This window comes from Amblyraja radiata, chromosome 2 (genome assembly GCF_010909765.2).
Source record: "Amblyraja radiata isolate CabotCenter1 chromosome 2, sAmbRad1.1.pri, whole genome shotgun sequence".
Classification (NCBI taxonomy): domain Eukaryota; kingdom Metazoa; phylum Chordata; class Chondrichthyes; order Rajiformes; family Rajidae; genus Amblyraja; species Amblyraja radiata.
The window spans coordinates 3,732,993-3,753,339 of record NC_045957.1 but is presented as its reverse complement, the minus strand read 5'-3'; the positions used below and the strand labels follow the sequence as shown (position 1 = coordinate 3,753,339).

Genomic DNA, 20,347 nt, shown 5'->3' with positions numbered 1-20,347 from the left:
TTTAAAACTCCTGCTTAACGTCAAGCAACTGAGTAGGATGTATGGAATCAAGTCACAGTAGTCAAAGATGGTATCAAAGCCAGGCGACTGTTTAGGTGCTGGTCCCAGAGTGGATCTGCTATCATATATTTTGTGCACAAAATCATGTGAAGAATAGATCGGATAAATACACAGTGTCTCTTGCCCAGAATAGGGGAATTGAGAACCAGAGGACATAGGTTTCCAGTGAGGGGGGGAAAGATTTAATAGGAACCTGAGATGTAACTATTTAAACAAAGGGTGGATGGGTGTGTGGAACGAGCTGCCGGAGGAGGTAGTTGAGGCAGGTACTAATGCAACGTTTAAGAAATAGTTAGACAGGTACATAATAGGATAGGTTTAGAGGGATATTGACCAAATGCTCACAGGTGGGACTACTGTAGATGGGGCATTTTGGTCAGTGTGGGCTAGTTGGACCGAAGACTCGTGAAGATTTTTCAACATGAAGAAAAATGTCCACGAGAGCCCCGAGTACCTACGAGTGGCCATTACCTTAAATTTCCGAGTTTGAATCAGGGCAAACTCAGGAGAACTCTTGAATGAACTCGTACAGTGGGACAGGGCTTTAACTCCACCCATTTGCCAATCTAACCCCCCTCACCTGCATCCGCTGCTCTAGATGTCAGCTGATTTACATCGGGGAGACTAAGCGGAGGTTGGGCGATCGTTTCGCCGAACACCTCCGCTCAGTCCGCAGTAACCTACCTGAACTCCCGGTGGCTCAGCACTTCAACTCCCCCTCCCATTCCCAATCCGACCTCTCTGTCCTGGGTCTCCTCCAGTGCCAGAATGAGCAACACCGGAAATTGGAGGAACAGCACCTCATATTCCGCCTGGGTTGCTTGCGTCCGGATGGCATGAACGTTGAATTCTCCCAGTTTTGCTAGCCCTTGCTGTCTCCTCCCCTTCCTTAACCCTCGAGCTGTCTCCTCCCATCCCCCCGCCCTCGGGCTCCTCCTCCTCCCTTTTTCCTTCCTTCTCCCCCCCACCCCTCATCAGTCCGAAGAAGGGTTTCGGCCCGAAACGTCGCCTATTTCCTTCGCTCCATAGATGCTGCTGCACCCGCTGAGTTTCTCCAGCATTTTTGTGTACCTTCCAACCATCACTTGTCAGGGTTTCCTTTACTCTCCAGTCCCTCCCCCACTCCGACCACACTCAGTCTGAAGAAGAGTCCCGATCCGAAACATCATTTACCATTTCTCTCCACAGATGCTGCCCGACCCACTGAGTTCCTCCAGCACTTTGTGTTTTGATCAAGATTCCAGCATCTGCAATTCCTTGTCTCTAATATAGGACCTTTATTTGTATTTTTCGAGCCCACTAAATTTCTGGTTGCAAATGTCATTGTTCTCATCTAGTTACTGAATGTACTGTCACTGTTCCAACTACACAAGATCATCATGCGAGACCAGTCAGTGTACTTGTTCCATGAAACAGGCAACTAATCCCAAAAGACTCACCGGTGGCACAACATTGATTTTCACTTAGTAACACCTGCTCCTTACCCAGGGATTTCCTCTGAAGAAAATAAACAAATAGACTTATTATCAGTTCATTTGATACCAGGTATATACTTAATTATTTTAAATTTGTTTTTCTAGCTTATATTCTTTTTAGTTTAGTTTAGAGCTACAGCGCGGAAACAGGCCCTGCGGCCCACCAAGTCCGCGCTCACCAGCGATCACCACACACCTACACTATCCTACACACAAGGGACAATTTACAATTATACAAAGCCAATTAACCTACACACCTGTATGTCTTTGGAGTACGGGGGGGGGAAACTGGAGCACCCGGAGAAAACTCACGCAGGTAACGGAGAGAACGTGCAAACTCCGTACAGACAGCACCCATTGCCGGGTTCGGGCAGTAAGGCGCTGTGAGGCAGCAACTCTACCGCTGCACCACTATCATCTGGATTGATGTACTTTAGAATTAAAAGTAAGGGATTTATTAGTAATGTGTACCACAAGTACAATGTGCAGGGAACATCTAGTAATAGATGTGTTTAAGAAGGAACTGCAGATGCTGGAAAATCGAAGGTACACAAAAAAGCTGGAGAAACTCAGCGGGTGCAGCAGCATCTATGGAACGAAGGAAATAGGCAACGTTTCGGGCCGAAACCCTTCTTCTGAAGAAGGGTTTCGGCCCGAAACGTTGCCTATTTCCTTCGCTCCATAGATGCTGCTGCACCCGCTGAGTTTCTCCAGCTTTTTTGTGTACCTTCTAGTAATAGATATTGTGTTTATATATTACACCCTCTGTAACTCCTACTTTAATATATTAATAGAAAAGCCTCTTTCCTTATCTTTAGATTACCTTGTAGTGCCAGATATTGTGGGTACGTTTTGTAAGAAAGGAGACTTAACAATTGGCTATACATGCATGGTTGTGCATGAGCCTTCAATTAGTCTAACAATTCAGTACCCCCATCGCATTATCTCATAAGATCTTAATCCCTCCATGCACTCAGTGTCACATTGGACACAATTTTTTTCTGCCTTATTAAAAAACATAGTTTATTTCATTGTCACGAGATCCAGTGAAAAGCTTTTTTGTTACGTGCTATCCAGTCAGCGGAAATACTATACATTATTACAATCGAGTCATCCACAGTGTACAGATAGAGGATAAAGGGAATAATGTTTAGTGCAAGATAAAGTTCAGTAAAGTTTGATTGAAGATAGTCCGAGTGTCTCCAATGAGGTAGATAGAAGCTCAGGACCGCTCTCTAGTAGGTGAGAGGGTTCAGTTGCCTGATAACAGCTGGGAACAAACTACTCCTGAATCTGGAGGTATACGTTTTTACAACCTCTTGCCTTGGGAAGGGGAAAAAGAGGGAGTGTGACTAGACCTTGATTATGCTGCTGGCCTTGCTGAGGCAGCGTGAAGTGTAGATGGAGTCAATGGAAGGGAGGTTGGTTTCTTTGATGGTCTGGGCTGTGTCCTTATCAGCAATAGCATGTCAAAAAGTTTACCTAAGCATATTGAAATTCAGAAGTTCAATTCCTTATCTGTGTTGATCTTAGTCAGTAAAGGAAACATACTGGAATTCTGAAATGTAAAAAATTGTTGTCTTGGAGGTCAATTGACCTGCAAATCTGCATGTTTATGGGATGTGGGCCAGAACCAGTGCATCCAGATTGGCCTCATCAGCAACAATGATGAGTCGGCCTATAGGGAGGAGGTCCAGCTCCTAGCAGCATGGTGCGCTGACAACAACCTGGCCCTTAACTCCAAGAAGACCAAGGAGCTCATTGTAGACTTCAGAAAGTCTAGGGGCGGCACGCACACCCCCATCCACATTAACGGGACGGAGGTGGAACGTGTTTCCAGTTTCAGGTTTCTGGGGGTCAAAATCTCCGATGACCTCCCTTGGACCCACAATACCTCAACTCTGGTTAAGAAGGCTCACCAGCGTCTCTTCTTCCTGAGGAGACTAAAGAAGGTCCATCTGTCTCCTCAGATTCTGGTGAACTTTTACCGCTGCACCATCGAGAGCATCCTTACCAACTGTATCACAGTATGGTATGGCAACTGCTCTGTCTCCGACCGGATAGCACTGCAGCGGGTGGTGAAAATTGCCCAACGCATCACCGGTTCCTCACTCCCCTCCATCGAGTCTGTCCAAAGCAAGCAATGTCTGCGAAGGGCGCTCAGCATCGCCAAGGACTGCTTTCACCCCAACCACAGACTCTTTACCCTCCTAACATCCGGGAGGCGCTACAGGACTCTCCGTTGCCGGACCAGCAGGTCCAGGAACAGCTTCTTCCCTGCAGCTGTTACATTACTCAACACTGTACCTCGGTAATTGCCAATCACCCCCCCCCCCGACACTCCTACCACCAGGAAAAATATAATTGCACTACTATGATTGTATGCACGTAAATAGATTTATTTATTGCTCATATTCTATGTCGCTCTTCTAGGGAGATGCTAACTGCATTTTGTCGTACTATACACTGCACAATGACAATAAAATTTGAATCTGAATCTGAATCGTACATGGTCACAGGGAGAACATGCAAATCTGCACACCTGAGGTCAGGATCGAACCCGGGTCTCTGATGCCGCCATATAGTTAGAAGTCTAAAATAAAAATAGAGAATACCGGAAATACTCGGCAGTTCAAGAAGCATCTGTGAAAGGAGAAGCAAAGTTATGCCTTCAGCTACATCAGTACTCAGAAATGGGAGAGAGGGAAAATCAGATGGGGTTTGTTTTCTTTGGGGAGCGGAGGAGGCTTAAGGGCCTGTCCCACTTTCACGACTTAATTCGAAACCTCGGCCGAGTTTAAAGGACCTAAAAAAAAAAATCAAGATCGTGGTTAGCTACGAACTCCTACGACCTTCACGAACTCCTACGAGTATGTCTACGAATTTCCACAACTATTTCGATGCCCTCCTTACGAGTAAAAAGTTGCAATTTCTTTCATCCCAACCATTTTTTTACTCGTGGACATTTTTTATCGGGCTGGAAAAAACGTCCCGACTTACCTGATGCCACGAGTACCTATGGCTAGCATAACGAGCCGCTACGATATATCTACGAACTCCTACGGACTCGTTACGAACATTCTGCGAGTTTGAATCAAGGGGAAAACTCAGGAGATTTCATGAATTGCCTCGTGAAAGTGGGACAGGCCCTTTAAGAGTTTCCTGATTGACATTTGTGTGTAAAGTCATGAGGGTAAGAGATGATGCGGATGCACAGAGTCTTTTACTCATAGGGCAATCAAAAACCAGAGGACATTGGTTTAAGGTGAGAGGGGAAAAATGTAATAAAAATCTAAGGGGCAACTTTTTCACACAGTACATGTAACGACGAGCAGCCAGAGGTGGTAGTTGAGGCAGGTACTATAACAATATTTAAAAGACATTTGGACACGTACATGGATAGGAAAGGTTTAAAGGGATATGGGCCAAATGCAGCTTAGATGGGGCATCTTGGTCGGCATGGGCAAGTTTAGGTTGAAGAGGCTGTTTCCTTGTTATGTGACTCTATGATCCAAAATGGTAAGTGCATGGATAAGGTAGACAGTAGAAATGTTTTCCCTTCTGCGAAGGTGTCCACAATAGGAGGGCATAGGTTTAAACTGAACTTTAGGGAATTTGCGGATTTGGTTTTTGCAAGGAATGGTTGCTTTCTGAAACACACCGCTTGATGGGTTGATGGAGTCGGGTATTCTCACAACATTCACAAAACATCTAGAGGAGCACTTGAATTGCCAATGCATGGATTATTAGGGATCATGACTTGTGCAGGCGTAGTGAGCCACGAAGCTTGTTTCCATGGTGTATGACTCTGCAAGAAAGGAAATCTCAGTGAAATTGTAATATTGCTCTATATCTCTCTAATGAAGGCATATCACCAATGAAGTTTGTCAGCACATCCACATTCAAAAGTTCACAGAAGTTTGGAACTTTTTCTGCGGATGGCAAACGTAGCAAATTCAATTGTAAATGTCAGTGGTGCATTGATGGATTTTTAGTGACCAAAGATGGTAAGGGATTTTGTCAAAAGACAATTGCATGGAGTTAGGCCTCAGTGGTGCAGCAGTAGAGTGCTGCCTTCCAGCGCCAGAAACGTGGGTTCAATGAAGACAACGGGTCATGTCTGTATGGTCTCCCTGTGGTCTCCATGGATTTCAAGTTTAAGTTACATTTGTTGCCACATGCACCAATTAGTACAGTGAGATTTGAGTTACCATACAGCCATACGAATAAAAATAACAATACACAATAGAATTTACCATGAACATCCCCACACAGCAGAATCAATGTTTCTCACTGTGAGGGAAGGCAAGTTATCTTCCTCTTTGTTCACCCGTGGTCAGGGCCTTTGAGCCCTCCGCTTTCGCCGCTACGGCGGCCCAATGTTAAGACCCTTTCGCCGGGATGATCGGAGCTCCGGCGTCGGAATGGAAGAACACACTCAGCGGCTTGGAGTTTCCGAATCGGCCAATTCCTACCGGAGACCGCGGCTCCCGAAGTCCACAGGCCGAGCTAGGCGGAGATTCAACACTGGCGACCTTCGGCAAAAGATCCCAGGACTCCGCCATGTTAAATTCAGCGCCACCCGCGGTTAGAAGCTCCGCCAAGCACAGCTCCACGGTGTTCAAATCAGCAGGCCCGGCACTCTGGAGCTCCAACACAGCGATCCCCGGTAAGGCATTGTCCCGCTGCGCAATGGAATTCAGTGCTGCGCCACTGCTGAAGCTCTGGCCGGTCTCCGGCAGGAAAGGCCGCGCCAATCCAGATGGTAGGCCGCGAGGGGGGACAAAGATGTGACTCGGAAAAATGATGCATCTACAACCAGGAAGTGACTGGGAAACGGTTTCCCCCCCATTTCCTCCTCCCCCCCCCCATCCCCCACATAAAAAAGACTAGGAAACCTTTAAAAACATACTTTTAGACACACTAAAAATAACAAAAAGTGTGAGAGGACGGACAGCTGCTGGCGAGGCTGCCACACTCGATGGTGCCACCCGATTTCCTCCGGGTGTTCCGGTTTCCTCCCACATTCCAAAGACGTGCAGGTTTGTAGATTAATTGGCTTCTGTAAATTGTCCCTAGTGCCTAGGATAGAACTAGTGTACGGGAGATTGTGGTTAGCACGGACTCGGTGGACCAAAGGGCCTGTTTCCACACTGTACCTCTAAACTAAACAACAATATTCCATGATCTCATTTGGGGAGACTAGTAGTGCAGAATGGCTACCTGCTATTTCCAGAACGTTAGCAATGTAATTGGATACATTTTAACTGACCCCCATATGTGCAAAATAGCACTGCAAAAATAACTGGATTAATTACCTAATCATCTATTTCGGTAATGTCTATTGACATAAATATTGGGCAGCACAGTAGCTGGAGTGCATTTATAGGAAAGCACTGTGCTATGACACTCTTTTAATCTGTTCTGCCGTTCCATGACAACTGATCAGTGACCCAACTCTTCCTCTGCCATTTCTCCATCGTCCTTCTTGCCTCCTCGTCTGCTGCTGTGCCATCCTCTGAGCAGGCAGACCGTTCTTTAGAAAGAGCACAAAGTGCTGGAGTAACTCAATGGGTCAGGCAGCATCTCTGGTGAACGTGGATAGGTAATGTTTCGAGTCGGGACCTTTCCATCAATGAGTGTTTGGGAGAAGAAACCAGGAACTGCAGATGTGTTTAAGAAGGAACTGCAGATGCTGGAAAATTGAAGGTAGACAAAAGTGCTGGAGAAACTCAGCGGGTGCAGCAGCATCTATGGAGCGAAGGAAATAGGCAATGTTTCGGGCCAAAACCCTTCTTCAGACTGCAGATACTGGTTTACTGCAGATGCTGGTTGACAAAAAAAAGACACAATGTGCTGGAGTAACTCAGCGGGTCAGGCAGCACCTCTGGGGAACATGGATAGGTGAAGTTTTGGGTCAATCCACCCACTTCTCGCAACAGATCTGCTTCCGTGCTCTGCGTTCCACACTGACCGCCATGTACCAGCAGGCCCTCGCTCCGGCCCTCGCTCTGACGGATCTTTAAAAAGTCATCTGAAAATCTAACAGGGCATTTCATCATTAAAGTTGGAAATACCTACCAGGTCAGGTAGCAACTGTGGTGAAAGCAGCACAGTTAAAGTTGTGGGTTTGCATGTGAATGAAGTTCATGTCAGAAGAGCAGAAGTAAACTATTGGGCCATTCAATCATGGTTGATCAATCTTTCCCTCTCAACCCCATTCTCCTGCCTTCTCATAACCCTTGACACCTGCACAAATCAAGAAGCTGTCAATCTCTGCCTTGAAAATACCCAATGACTTGGCCTCCACAGCTGTCTGGCATTGAATTCCACAGATTCACCACCCTCTGACTAAAGAAATTCCTCCTCACCTCCTTTCTAAAGTTACGTCCTTTTATTCTGAGGCTGTGCCCTCTGGTTCAAAACTCTGAAGTTCACTATGTCCACCCATGAGTGGAAACATCCTCTCCGCATCCACTCTATCCAGACCATCTACTATTTGGGAAGTTTCAATAAGGTCTCTCCTCATCCACTAAACTCCAGCGAGTACAGACCCAGTGCAGTCAAACACTCATCTTCTTCTTAGGCCCCCTTCGGTCATGGCTGACCATGGATGTCTCCAGGGAGCTATTCCCTATATGGAGGACGCCTGTGCGTGACTTTATTTAATGTGGGGAGAATGATACACAGACAGCCACCCCACGGTCCTTGACAGATCTGGGTCAGGATCCAGTGGCATGGAGTCCAAGATGACCGGAGACCCTTTTCTGCTGCAGCCTTCATCCGCCTTCCCAGCCGTTGTGACGTTCCATTAAGGTCAGCCATCATCCTCTGCCTGTTCCACCGTTGAGGTCTTGGTTGGATTGCTCTCAGGTCCACACAAGCTTCTCCACCACGACAAGATGACAATCCACGGAAGCACTCATACATTAGTGCTTATGCTTGAGTCTTTGAATGGGATTTGAAAGCTCAACTTTCTATCTATGTGAACAAGCTGGCTGCATATAACTTGCTTTCTTCACCCAGAAAACGGAGGTGATTTGTAATATGTAGCGATCTATTTGTGGCGATCTAACTGAATTCAGACAACCAGCAGATGTTGAAAAGGATGCTGCAAGTTACTTATGAGTCTGAAGAAAGGTCCAACCCAAAACATCACCTATCCATGTTCTCCAGAGATGCTGCCTGACTCGGTGACTCCAGAACTTACTGTCTTTTTTCGCTGTATTAAACATTAATGTTATGATTTATAAATAGGTTATTTTCTCATGTTTGCCCTGGACTAATTGATTGAGTGAAAGACACAGCATGGAAACAGGCCCGTCGGCTCACTGAATCCACACTGACCATTGCTCACCCGTTCACACTAGTTCTATGTTATCCCACTAGGATCTCACTCAATGAAGATAAGTGAGCCAGTACCTTCAGCAGCCATACATGCCCAGGCCATAACACCCCCACCACCATGTTTCTCAGATGAGGTGATATGCTAACCTTCGTCTCATCTGTCCACAAGACCTTTTTCCAGAACTGTGGTTGCTCTTTTAAGTATTTCTTGGCAAACTGTAACCTGGCCATCCTATTTTAGCGGCTAACCAGTGGTTTGCATCTTGCAGTGTAGTCTCTGTATATCTGTTCATGAAGACTTCAGCGGACACTGGACATTGACAAATCCACACCTAACTCCTGAAGAGTGTTTCTGATCTGTCGGACAGGTGTTTGGGGATTTTTCTTTATTATAGAGAGAATTCTTCTGTCATCAGCTGTGAAGGTCTTCCTTGGCCTGCCAGTCCCTTTGCGATTAGTAAGCTCACCAGTGCTCTCTTTCTTAATGATATTCCAAACAGTTGATTTTGGTAAGCCTAAGGTTTGGCTGATGTCGCTAACAGTTTTATTCTTGTTTATCAGTCTCATAATGGCTTCTTTGACTTTCATTGGCACAACTTTGGTCCTCGTGTTGATGAACAGCAATAAAAGTTTCCAAAAGTGATGGAAAGACTGGAGGAAAGACTAGGTGCTGAGAGCTCTCTTATACCTGCATTAAGGAGGCAATTAAACACACCTGAGCAATTACAAACACCTGTGAAGCCACGTGACCCAAACATTATGGTGCCCTGAAATGGAGGGGAGGGGACTATATATAACACAGCTGTAATTTCTACATGGTGAAACCAAAATGTATAAAAATACTCTTAAATAAAATCTGACAAGTGCACTTCAACCACGTGATTTTTTTCTATTACAAATCTCAAATTGTGGAAACATAGAAAATAGGTGCAGGAGTAGGCCATTAGGCCCTTCGAGCCTGCACTGCCATTCAATATGATCATGGCTGATCATCCAACTCAGTATCCTGTACCTGCCTTCTCTCCATACCCCCTGATCCCTTTAGCCACAAGGGCCACATCTAACTCCCTCTTAAATATAGCCAATGAACTGGCCTCAACTACCTTCTGTGGCAGAGAATTCCAGAGATTGACCACTCTCTGTGTGAAAAATGATTTCCTCATAGAAACATAGAAACATAGAAATTAGGTGCAGGAGTAGGCCATTCGGCCCTTCGAGCCTGCACCGCCATTCAATATGATGGCTGATCATCCAACTCAGTATCCCGTACCTGCCTTCTCTCCATACCCTCTGATCCCCTTAGCCACAAGGGCCACATCTAACTCCCTCTTAAATATAGCCAATGAACTGGCCTCGACTACCCTCTGTAGCAGGGAGTTCCAGAGATTCACCACTCTCTGTGTGAAAAAAGTTCTTCTCATCTCGGTTTTAAAGGATTTCCCCCTTATCCTTAAGCTGTGACCCCTTGTCCTGGACTTCCCCAACATCGGGAGCAATCTTCCTGCATCTAGCCTGTCCAACCCCTTAAGAATTTTGTAAGTTTCTATAAGATCCCCTCTCAATCTCCTAAATTCTAGAGAGTATAAACTCATCTCGGTCCTAAAAGATTTTCCCCTTATCCTTAAATTGTGACCCCTTGTTCTGGACTTCCCCAACATGGGGAACAATCTTCCTGCATCTAGCCTGTCCAACCCCTTAAGAATTTTGTACGTTTCTATAAGATCCCCCCTCAATCTTCTAAATTCTAGCGAGTGCAAGCCGAGTCTATCCAGTCTTTTTTCATATGAAAGTCCTGACATCTCAGGAATCAGTCTGGTGAACCTTCTTTGTACTCCCTATATGGCAAGAATGTCTTTCCTCAGATTAGGAGACCAAAACTGTACGCAATACTCCTGGTGTGGTCTCACCAAGACCCTGCACAACTGCAGTAGACCCTCCCTGCTCCCTGAGGACAGAGGCAAATAAATAAATGATGGGTCTTTGTGCCAAACATTATGGAGGGCAATGTATCCCTGCCTTAAAAATACCATTGACTTGGCCTCCACAACCTTTTGGGGCAGTCCAGGTTTTTAAGAAGTGAACTTGATTAATCTTATGATGCTATTTGAATTAATCAGTCCACTTAATTAAATCTCTAGAAACCAGCAGGACAGCTGTGTATTGGTTACTGAATGGTTTTGGTTGGTTGTTTTTCTGAATATTTGCCAAGCTTCCTGGTGTCGAGCAGATTTTGGACGAACGTTGATGGAAGCTCTGTGCACTCTGGGCTTGGCTTTCATCTTATATTCAGGTCGACACACCTGCCGTCCCTGGAGCTGCGGAAACTGTGTTTGGAATGGATTCTCAGAACTCCCGGGAATAATTTGTGGATAAGTTGCACGCTGAAGAGCAGCACAGTGGGGAGCACTGTCACCTCATAGTTTGAAGATTATGGCTTCAAGTATCAGACTCACAGACTTGAGCAGAAAGACCTTGGCAGGCTGTGCTGTGCAGTATTGAGGGCACCATTAAAAGCACCGCTGTCGTAAGTGCTCACTTTCAGACGAGTCACGAAACCCATTCTCCCAGGTGAATGCAAGGACTCGTATAATTGAGAAACTTTTGACTTGAGTTCTCAGTTGTAATTTTGGCAAATGCTACTGCCAATTTGCAAATGGCACTGACATGAATGAACAGTTATCTGATTTTTAGTAGTGTTTGTTGAGAGATGAGTGCTGGCTGGATCACCCTTCTTGTCCTTTGTTTGGTTCAGTTCCGAGACTGCGCATGGAAACAGCCTATTTGGCCCACCGAGTTCATGCCGACCATCGATCACCCGTTCACACTAGTTCCATGTTATCCCACTTTCTCATCCACTCCCTGCACATTAGGGGCAATTTTTTTTACAGAAGCCAAAGACCCGCACAGCGTTGGGATGTGAGAGGAAACCGAAACACGCGGACACAGGCAGAACGCACAAACTCCACACCCAAGATCGGAATCAAACCCAGGTCTCTTGTGCTGTGAAGCAGCATCTCGACCAGCTGTGCCACTGTACAACCAGCTGAGCAGCTAGACAGCCCTCGTTTAACAATTCATTGGCAAGTCAACAGGTCCAATGTTGCGGGCTAGATAATGAGCTGTGCTCTCTCGTGCGGTATTTTGAACTCTTGGCCAACAACAGGGTGGCACGGTGGCACTGCAGTGGAACCGCTGCTTTACAGCACCAGAGACCCAGGCTCAATCCTGATTATGGGTGCTGTCTGTACAGAGTTTGTACATTTTCCCTGTGACCGTGTGGGTTTTCTCCAAGTGCTCCAGTTTCCTCCCACACTCCAAAGGCATACAGGTTTGTAGGTTAATTGGCTTCAGTAAAAAATATAAATTGTCCCCAGTGTGTAGGATAGTGCAAATGTATGGGGATCGTTTGTTGGCGTGGACTCGGTGGGCTGAATGGCCTGTTTCCATGCTGTATCTCTAAACTAAATTAAACTAAACTAAGCTAAACCTGAACTCACAAAATGGGGTACTTCCACTAGTAAACTGGGAATAAGAAATGTATTTTGCTTCTCCCTCAGGAACTTGTGAACCTGTTGTTAACAGGTAAAGCTGTGTCCAATGTTTTCAACGACGTTGTTGAGCTGGATTCTGGCAACGGCAATATCACAGTCCTCAAAGGAATTTCGGGGCGCAGTGACATTGGACTGCTCTCCCTGTTTGAGCACTACAGCATCTGCAAGGTATGTGCTTAAACCCACTGGCGCGGCAGATGTGGGAAATATCTGGAATAAAGACTGTAGCTAGGATCAGGGTGTGGTTATTTCCATTAATGTTGGGAGGTTTCAATTCATGTTAGGTTAAGTTTTATTGTTGTCACATGTACCGAGATACAGTGCAAAGCTTAGTTTTGCATTCTGTCCAAACAGATTGAGGCAGTGCAGCGTAGGTTCACGAGATTGATCCCTGGGATGGCGGGACTGTCATATGAGGAAAGATTGAAAAGACTAGGCTTGTATTCACTGGAGTTTAGAAGGATGAGGGGGATCATATAGAAGCATATAAAATTATAAAAGGACTTGATTGATTATACCTTTAATAATCCTTTACAGGAAATTACAATGCCACGACAGCTTCAAGACAGACATAACACCACACATTTCATCAAATAGCTTCCATACTTAACAAGTTAAAATACAAGTTAAAATACAAGTTAAAATACAATGAATGAAAAAAAAGTGCAGTTATTTATGCGCATTATATAACCTTATAACCAGCTGGTATACAAGACTTCCTATGTCTCTCAGTTTTGCACATTGGTGCAATCAGTCTCTGACTGAAGATGCTGCTCTTGATCACCTACAGGGCATGGAGTGGGTGAGTGGGGTTGGTCATTATTGAACCCAGTTTGTTCAGAGTTCTGGCCTCTGCCACCTGCTGGACCGTTCGTTGCTCAGCCCCGACCACTGAGCCGGCCTTCCTGATCAGCTTGTCCAGTCTGTTTTTGTCCGCTATGCGGGCGCCATCTCCCCAACAGGCCACAGCAAAAAACAGAGCACTGGCCACCACTGAATGGTAGACACTGCACAGCAGGGGTTGGCAGATGTTAAATGACCTCAGCCTCCTTAAAAAATACAGTCGGCTTTGTCCCTTCCTGTACACCGCCTCCATATGACACTTCCAGTCCAGCTCACTGTCAAGCTGCACACCAAGGTACCTGTGGTTAGCGACCACCTCCACCTCAGTGCCCTTAATGGTGATTGGTGTTGGTTGAGTCCTCCTCCTCCCCCTCCTGAAGTCCACAACTATCTCCTTGGTTTTTGTGGTGTTAAGATGGAGGTTATTGTGTGCACTCCACTCCACAAAGTTGCTTATTATGTCTCTATACTCCTCCTCATTGCCCCCTTTGATGAGGCCGACAACAGCTGTGTCATCCGAAAATTTCTGCAAAAAGCAGCTGTTGGTGTTATATTGGAGATCCGCGGTGTAGATGGTAAACAGGAATGGAGCCAGCACAGTTCCTTGTGGAGCCCCTGTGCTGCTCAAGATGGTGCTTGAGACATTGTTCTGTACTTTGACTTGACAAGCTAGATGCAGGAAAAATGTTCCCAATGTTGGGCGAGTCCAGAACCAGGAGCCACAGTCTTAGAATAAAGGGGAAGCCATTTAAGACTGAGGTGAGAAAAAAAGTTTTCACTCAGAGAGTTGTGAATTTGTGGAATTCCCTGTCACGGAGGGCAGTGGAGGCCAAATCACTGGATGGATTTAAGAGAGAGTTAGATAGAGCTCTAGGTGGAATCAAGGGATATGGGGAGAAGGCAGGCACTGGTTATTGATTGGGGACGATCAGCCATGATCACAATGAATGGCGGTGCTGGCTCGAAGGGCCGAATGGCCTCGTCCTGCACCTATTTTCTATGTTAGATCAGATATACCGTGCACCAGTCATACCGTATATCAGATATACCGTACAATCAGCTCATAGTGAGGTAAAATAGATGGAGCAAAGGGGAAGATACAGAGTGCAGAATATAGTTCTCAGCATTGTAGCGCACCAGTTCCAGTGGCAAAGTCCAAAGTCCACAATTTGGTAGAGGTGAATTGAACAGTACCTTAGCTTATGGAAGGACCGTTCACAAGCCTGATAACAGAAGAGAAGAAGCTGTTCCTGAATCTGGTGGTGCACACTTTCAAGCTTCAAGTCTTTGATTATGTTGGCGGATTTTCTGAGGCAGAGTGAAGTGTAGATGGAGTCAATGGTGGGGAGTCTGGTCTGTGTGATGGACTGGGCTACATCCACAACTCTCCGCATCTTGGGGAGAGCTGTTCCCAAACCTAGCTGTGATGTAACCCGACAGTATGCTTTCTATGGTGCATCTGTAAAAGTTTGTAAGAGGCACTGGAGACATGCTGAATTTCCTCGGTCTCCTCGGGGAGTAGAGTTGGCTGATGATACAAAAGTGGGTGGTTTTGCAGATAGTGAAGATGGTTTTGAAAAATTGCAGCAGGATCTGGATCGATTGGGCAGGTGGGCTGAGGCATGGTTGATGGAATTTAATACAGAGAAGTGTGAGGTGTTGCATTTTGGGATGTCTAATAAAGGCAGGACCTACACAGTGAATGGTAGGCCTCTGGGTAGTGTTGTGGAGCAGAGGGATCTAGGAGTACAGGTGCATGGTTCCTTAAAGGCCGAGTCGCAGGTAGATAAGGTGGTCAAAACGGCTTTTGGCACATTGGCCTTCATCAGTCAGAGTATTGAGTATAGAAGTTGGGAGGTCATGTTGCAGTTGTATAAGATGTTGGTGAGGCTGCATTTAGAATATTGTGTTCAGTTCTCGGCACCATGTTATAGGAAAGATATTGTCAAGCTTGAAAGGGTTCAGAAAAGATTTACAAGGGTGTTGCCAGGACTAGAGGGTGTGAGTTATTGGGAGAGGTTGAGTAGGCTGGGCCTCTATTCCTTGGAGAGCAGTAGGATGAGGGGTGATCTTATAGAGGTGTATAAAATCATGAGAGGAATAGATTGGGTAGATGCACAGAGTCTCTTGCCCAGAGTAGGGGAATCGAGAACCAGAGGACATGGGTTCAAGGTGAAGTGGAAAAGATTAAATAAGAATCCGAGGGATAACTTTTTCACACAAAGGGTGGTGGGTGTATGGAACAAGCTGCCAGAGGAGATAATTGAGGCTGGGACTATCCCATCGTTTAAGATTGGGGTCTCCAAACTATGGCCCGCGGGCCACATCCGGCCAGACACAAGATTTTATCCAATCCGCAGCAAGCTCTTAACACGTTCCGCGCGGCGGGCTGTTTAGCGGGTTCTGTGGTAGAGCGGCTTTAGAGATACTGCACGGAAACAGGCCTTTCATCAAGTCGAAGCGATGCCCGTACGCACTAGCACACTCGGTACAAACCTGCAAACATGGAGTCTGGGAGGAAACTAGAGTACCCGGAGAAAACGCACGCAGGTACAAACTCCGTACAGATAGCACCCGCAGTCAGGATGGAACCCAGATCTCTGGCGCTGTGAGGCAGCGACTCTACCACTGCGCCACCGTGCTACTGTTCCTGTGTTGCAAAGGCAAGTGTGCGGGGTGGTAACATGGGGTGGGGAGTGGAGCGAGGGGGAGGGGGAAGCCAGTTGGCGGCAGGGTGTGCCAGGGTCGGTGTGTAGCGGTCTCCCCCCGTGAGGGTGAGCCGTGAGCAGCTCCCGCTCCGGGGCGCCACACTGACCTGGACCCTTTGACCGGGTCTCCACAGACGCCTTTTTTTTTTCCTCTCTCTCTCTCTCTCTCTCTCTCTCTCTCTCTCTCTGGTGGAAAGGTGGAAAGAGCAAAGTTTAAAGGATTCACGTAGGCCAAGTTTTGTTTTACACAAAGGGTGGTGAGTAGGGTTGCCAACTTTCTCACTCCCAAATAAGGGACAAAAGGTCAAAATACAGGACAAGTTCCAGACGGCAATTCGTTAACCGACTGGGCCGTGTCTGGGTGAACGATGAGTTGTCCTGGGTGCTGGACTGTACACAAAGCCCAGCCGGCGGGCCAGCTGAGGAGTTTTGGCCCGGGCCATGCGACGTCGCGCGCAAAGTCCGGCACCCCATCCAACTCATGAACTGATGATCGGCCATGAGAAGGAGGGGTGGTGGTGTCAGCGGTAAGCGAAGGTCCGAAGGTCGGACAGCTGGCCGGGCTGCCGACCGACGAGGCCACGGGCGAGGCGCTGCTGCTGCTGCTGCTGCACTCCATGGGCTGCACTACGTCGGGACGGGTGAGGTGGGACCGGACGCGACAGTCCCCTCGACCCGAGTAGTAGCGGTCAAATACGGGACAAGGCCCATATGGGACAAACCAATTTAACCCAATATACGGGATGTCTCGGCTAATACGGGACAGTTGGCGACCCTAGTTCTGTGTGGCCTGGGTTCAGTGGCCTGTTGTGTCTGAGCTCATTCGTCATGGAACCTGTGCCTGTGATAAAGCCTGGAACATCAGGAGTTGACAGCGTGGATTAGTTCTGCTCCACTGTGATCAGACAATGAGCCTGTGTCACTGCACCGGGAGCAAGCAGAGAGCACAGACTGTGACAAGAGGTCTGGCCTCAAAAAGGTTGGCAAGGCCACCACATGTCTATATTTTCATTCAAAACACGATTCTTTTGTGCTGATTTTCAGGATCTGAGTGTCGCAGGCAAGGCCAACATTGATTACCTGTCCCCAAATGCCCTCATCAGCCACCTTCTTAACCACGTTTAAAAGACAAAAAATAAACACACAAAGTGCTGGAGTAACTCAGCGGGTCAGGAAGCATCTCTGGAGAAAATGGATAGGTGACATTTCATGTTGGGACATATCTTCCTACAGCTACATGGAATGGATGGAAGAGGATCCCAACCTGAAACATTGAAAGAAGGATCCCGAGCCGAAACGTCAACTATCCATGTCCTCCACAGATGCTGCTTGACCCACTGAGTTACTCCAATACTTTGTGTCTTTTTTTAATGAAAGCCAGCACCTGGACTCGGTGGGCCAAAGGGCTTGTTTCTATGCGGTATCTTCTCATCTATTTATTCCCTCCATCAGCGGCCAGAATGAATGGTCTGTGCATCGTCTACAAAGCACTTTACACAAACTGACCCCGTCCTGCACTTGAAACATTCCCACTATTTGAACACAGTATACTCTCTCTCTCTCTCTCTCTCTCTCTCTCTCTCTCTCTCTCTCTCTCTCTCTCTCTCTCTCTCTCTCCCCCTCTCTCTATCTCTCTCTCTCTCTCTCTCTCTCTCTATCTCCTCTCCCCTCTCTCCCCCTCTCTCCCCCTCTCTCCCCCTCTCCTCATCTCCGTTCTAAATGTTCAACCCCTTATTCTTAAACTGGGGCCCCTGGTTCTGCACTACCCCAACTCCTCTTGTTATGAAGGCCAACATGCCATTCGCTTTCTTCACTGCCTGCTGTACCTGCATGCTTACTTTCAGTGACTGATGTAGTAGGACACCCAGATCTTGTTGTACTTCCCCTTTTCCTAACTTGACACCATTCAAACAATCTGCCTTCCTGTTCTTGCCACCAAAGTGGATAACCTCACATTTATCCACATTAAACTGCATCTGCCCACTCACCCAACTTGTCCAAGTCGCCCTGCATTCTAACAGCATCCTCCTCACAGTTCACAGTGCTACCCAGCATTGTGTCATTTGCAAATTTGCTAATGTTACTTGTAATCCCTTCATTTTAAATCATTGATGTATATTGTAAATAGCTGTGGTCCCAGCACCGAGCCTTGCGGTGCCCCACTAGTCACTGCCTGGCATTCTGAAAGGGACCCATTAATCCCTACGCTTTGTTTCCTGTCTGCCAGCCAATTTTCTATCCATGTCGGCACCCTACCCCCAATACCATGTGCTCTAATTTTGCCCACTAATCTCCTATGTGGGACCTTATCAAATGTTTTCTGAAAGTCCAGGTACACTACATGCACTGGCTCTCCCTTGTCCATTTTCCTAGTTACATCCTCAAAAAAATGTGGAGAGAGCAGAATGATCTGGGTCTGTCATGATTGAATGGGTTTGGCTGCAGTTATGTAGATTGGATTGGATACCTTCAAAGAGAATATTGGTGAATGAGGGTGGTAAGACCCTTGTTGTAAAGGGGCGATGATGACAACCATTGGAGACACTTGTTGTTTAGAATACCTTGAATACTAAATCAGTTTGTAAGCTAAGGTTACATATATTAACTACACTGGTAACGCCACATTTGGATAATTCTTCTGTTAATTAAGCTTGTTGACTGTATTGCTGCAATTTGTTTTAAAGATACATCATGGAAAAAGGCCCATCAGCTCACTGAGTTCATGCTGACTATCATTACCCATTCACACTAGTTCTATGTTAACCCACATTCATGTCCACTCGCTACACACCAGGGGCAATTTTACAGAGGCCACTTAAGCTACAAACCCACACATCTTTGGAGGAAGCTCACATGGTAACAGTGTGAAAGTGCAAACTACATAGCTTCATGTAAAATAACCTGAGGTCAGGATCGAACTCAGGTCTCTGGCGCTGTGAGGCAACAGCTCCAGCAGCTGCACCACTGAGCTACCCAAATGACTGTTATTTTATGCACATTATTGATTATAATTACATGAAGTTATCTAACCTGCATTCATAAATGTGGTAAAAGAGGTAAGGAATGATCCTAGTGTGATGGAATCATGACTTAGCTAATTCTGTTACTAAAGCTTAAATCCGAAGCATTAAAAAATAAGTTGGCTGAGGAAGATTGAGGAACTTGAATGAAAGATAAGGCAGCTGCTAAGCAATGGCAAACACTTAAAATAATGTGTAATTTGCAACTGATATTCCTTTAAGGAATAAAAACACACGGAGAAACGTGATGCATCTGGGCTAATATGAGAATGTTACAGGGTATTGGATTAGATGAGAAGGCTTATAATGTTGTCAGAAAAGAATGTTAAGCTAAGGATTGTAAAGGATTAAGAAAACAACAAAGCCTGAACAAGAAATTGATAGAGAGAATACTAGCCAGGGATACAAACATGATTTGTAAAAGCTTCTAAAGCTAAGGTGGAGTGTAATGAAAGAAAACACCGAATATAGGCACAAAATGCTGGAGTTAGTCAGGGAGTTGCATGGAAAGGTGGCATTTCAGGTGGAGACCCTTCAAGGGTCCTGACCCAAATGGTCACCTATCCTTTTTCTCCAGAGATGCTGCACGACCTGCTGAGTTCCTCCAGCATTTTGTGTCTAACTCTGCAATAAATCAACATCTACAGTTCCTTTCTGTTACCTATTGAAAGTAAGAACCCATCTGTTGCAATCAGAGATGGGAGATATTACACTGAATAGGGAAATAGCAGAGAAATGTAATAATTACTAGACTAAGTCACACAGACTCACACACAGACTCACACACACACACACACACACACACACACACACACACACACACACGCACACCCTCCACCTCACATACACACACACACTAACTCACTCACTCACACACCCACATACACACACGCGCACACACTCACACATACACACACACGCACACACTCACACACACATACGCACACACATACACACACACAGACTCACACACACACACACAGACACACACACACACACACACACACACACACACACACACACACACACTCACACACACACACACACACTCATACACTCAAACACACATACACTCACACACACACACTCACATACACACTCACACACACTGACTCACACACCTTATATACGGTAGTACTTTCTTGAATACTCACACGGCCTCTCCTCTTTGGGGCTTCCGCAGTCAGCGGCACTTCCGCAATCAGCGTGACCTCTGCACTTACCGGGAATTACGCAATCAGTGCGACCTCTGTACTCACCGGAAATTATGCAATCAGCGCGATCTGTCCACTAAGGGGAAGTCACAATATGAGCGGGACTTTTGGACTAAACACAGTCGGACC

At 46.3% G+C, this 20,347-nt stretch overlaps 1 protein-coding gene across 1 annotated transcript in view; it reads left to right on the top strand.

Moving 5' to 3' along the window:
* mindy4 (MINDY lysine 48 deubiquitinase 4) overlaps positions 1-20,347 on the top strand; it is a 204,321-nt gene that overhangs the window by 154,088 nt on the left and 29,886 nt on the right. Inside the window, exon 15 of the mRNA XM_033040703.1 lies at positions 12,440-12,601. Coding sequence (XP_032896594.1) covers positions 12,440-12,601 — 162 coding nt within the window. The remainder of the gene's footprint in view (positions 1-12,439; positions 12,602-20,347) is intronic.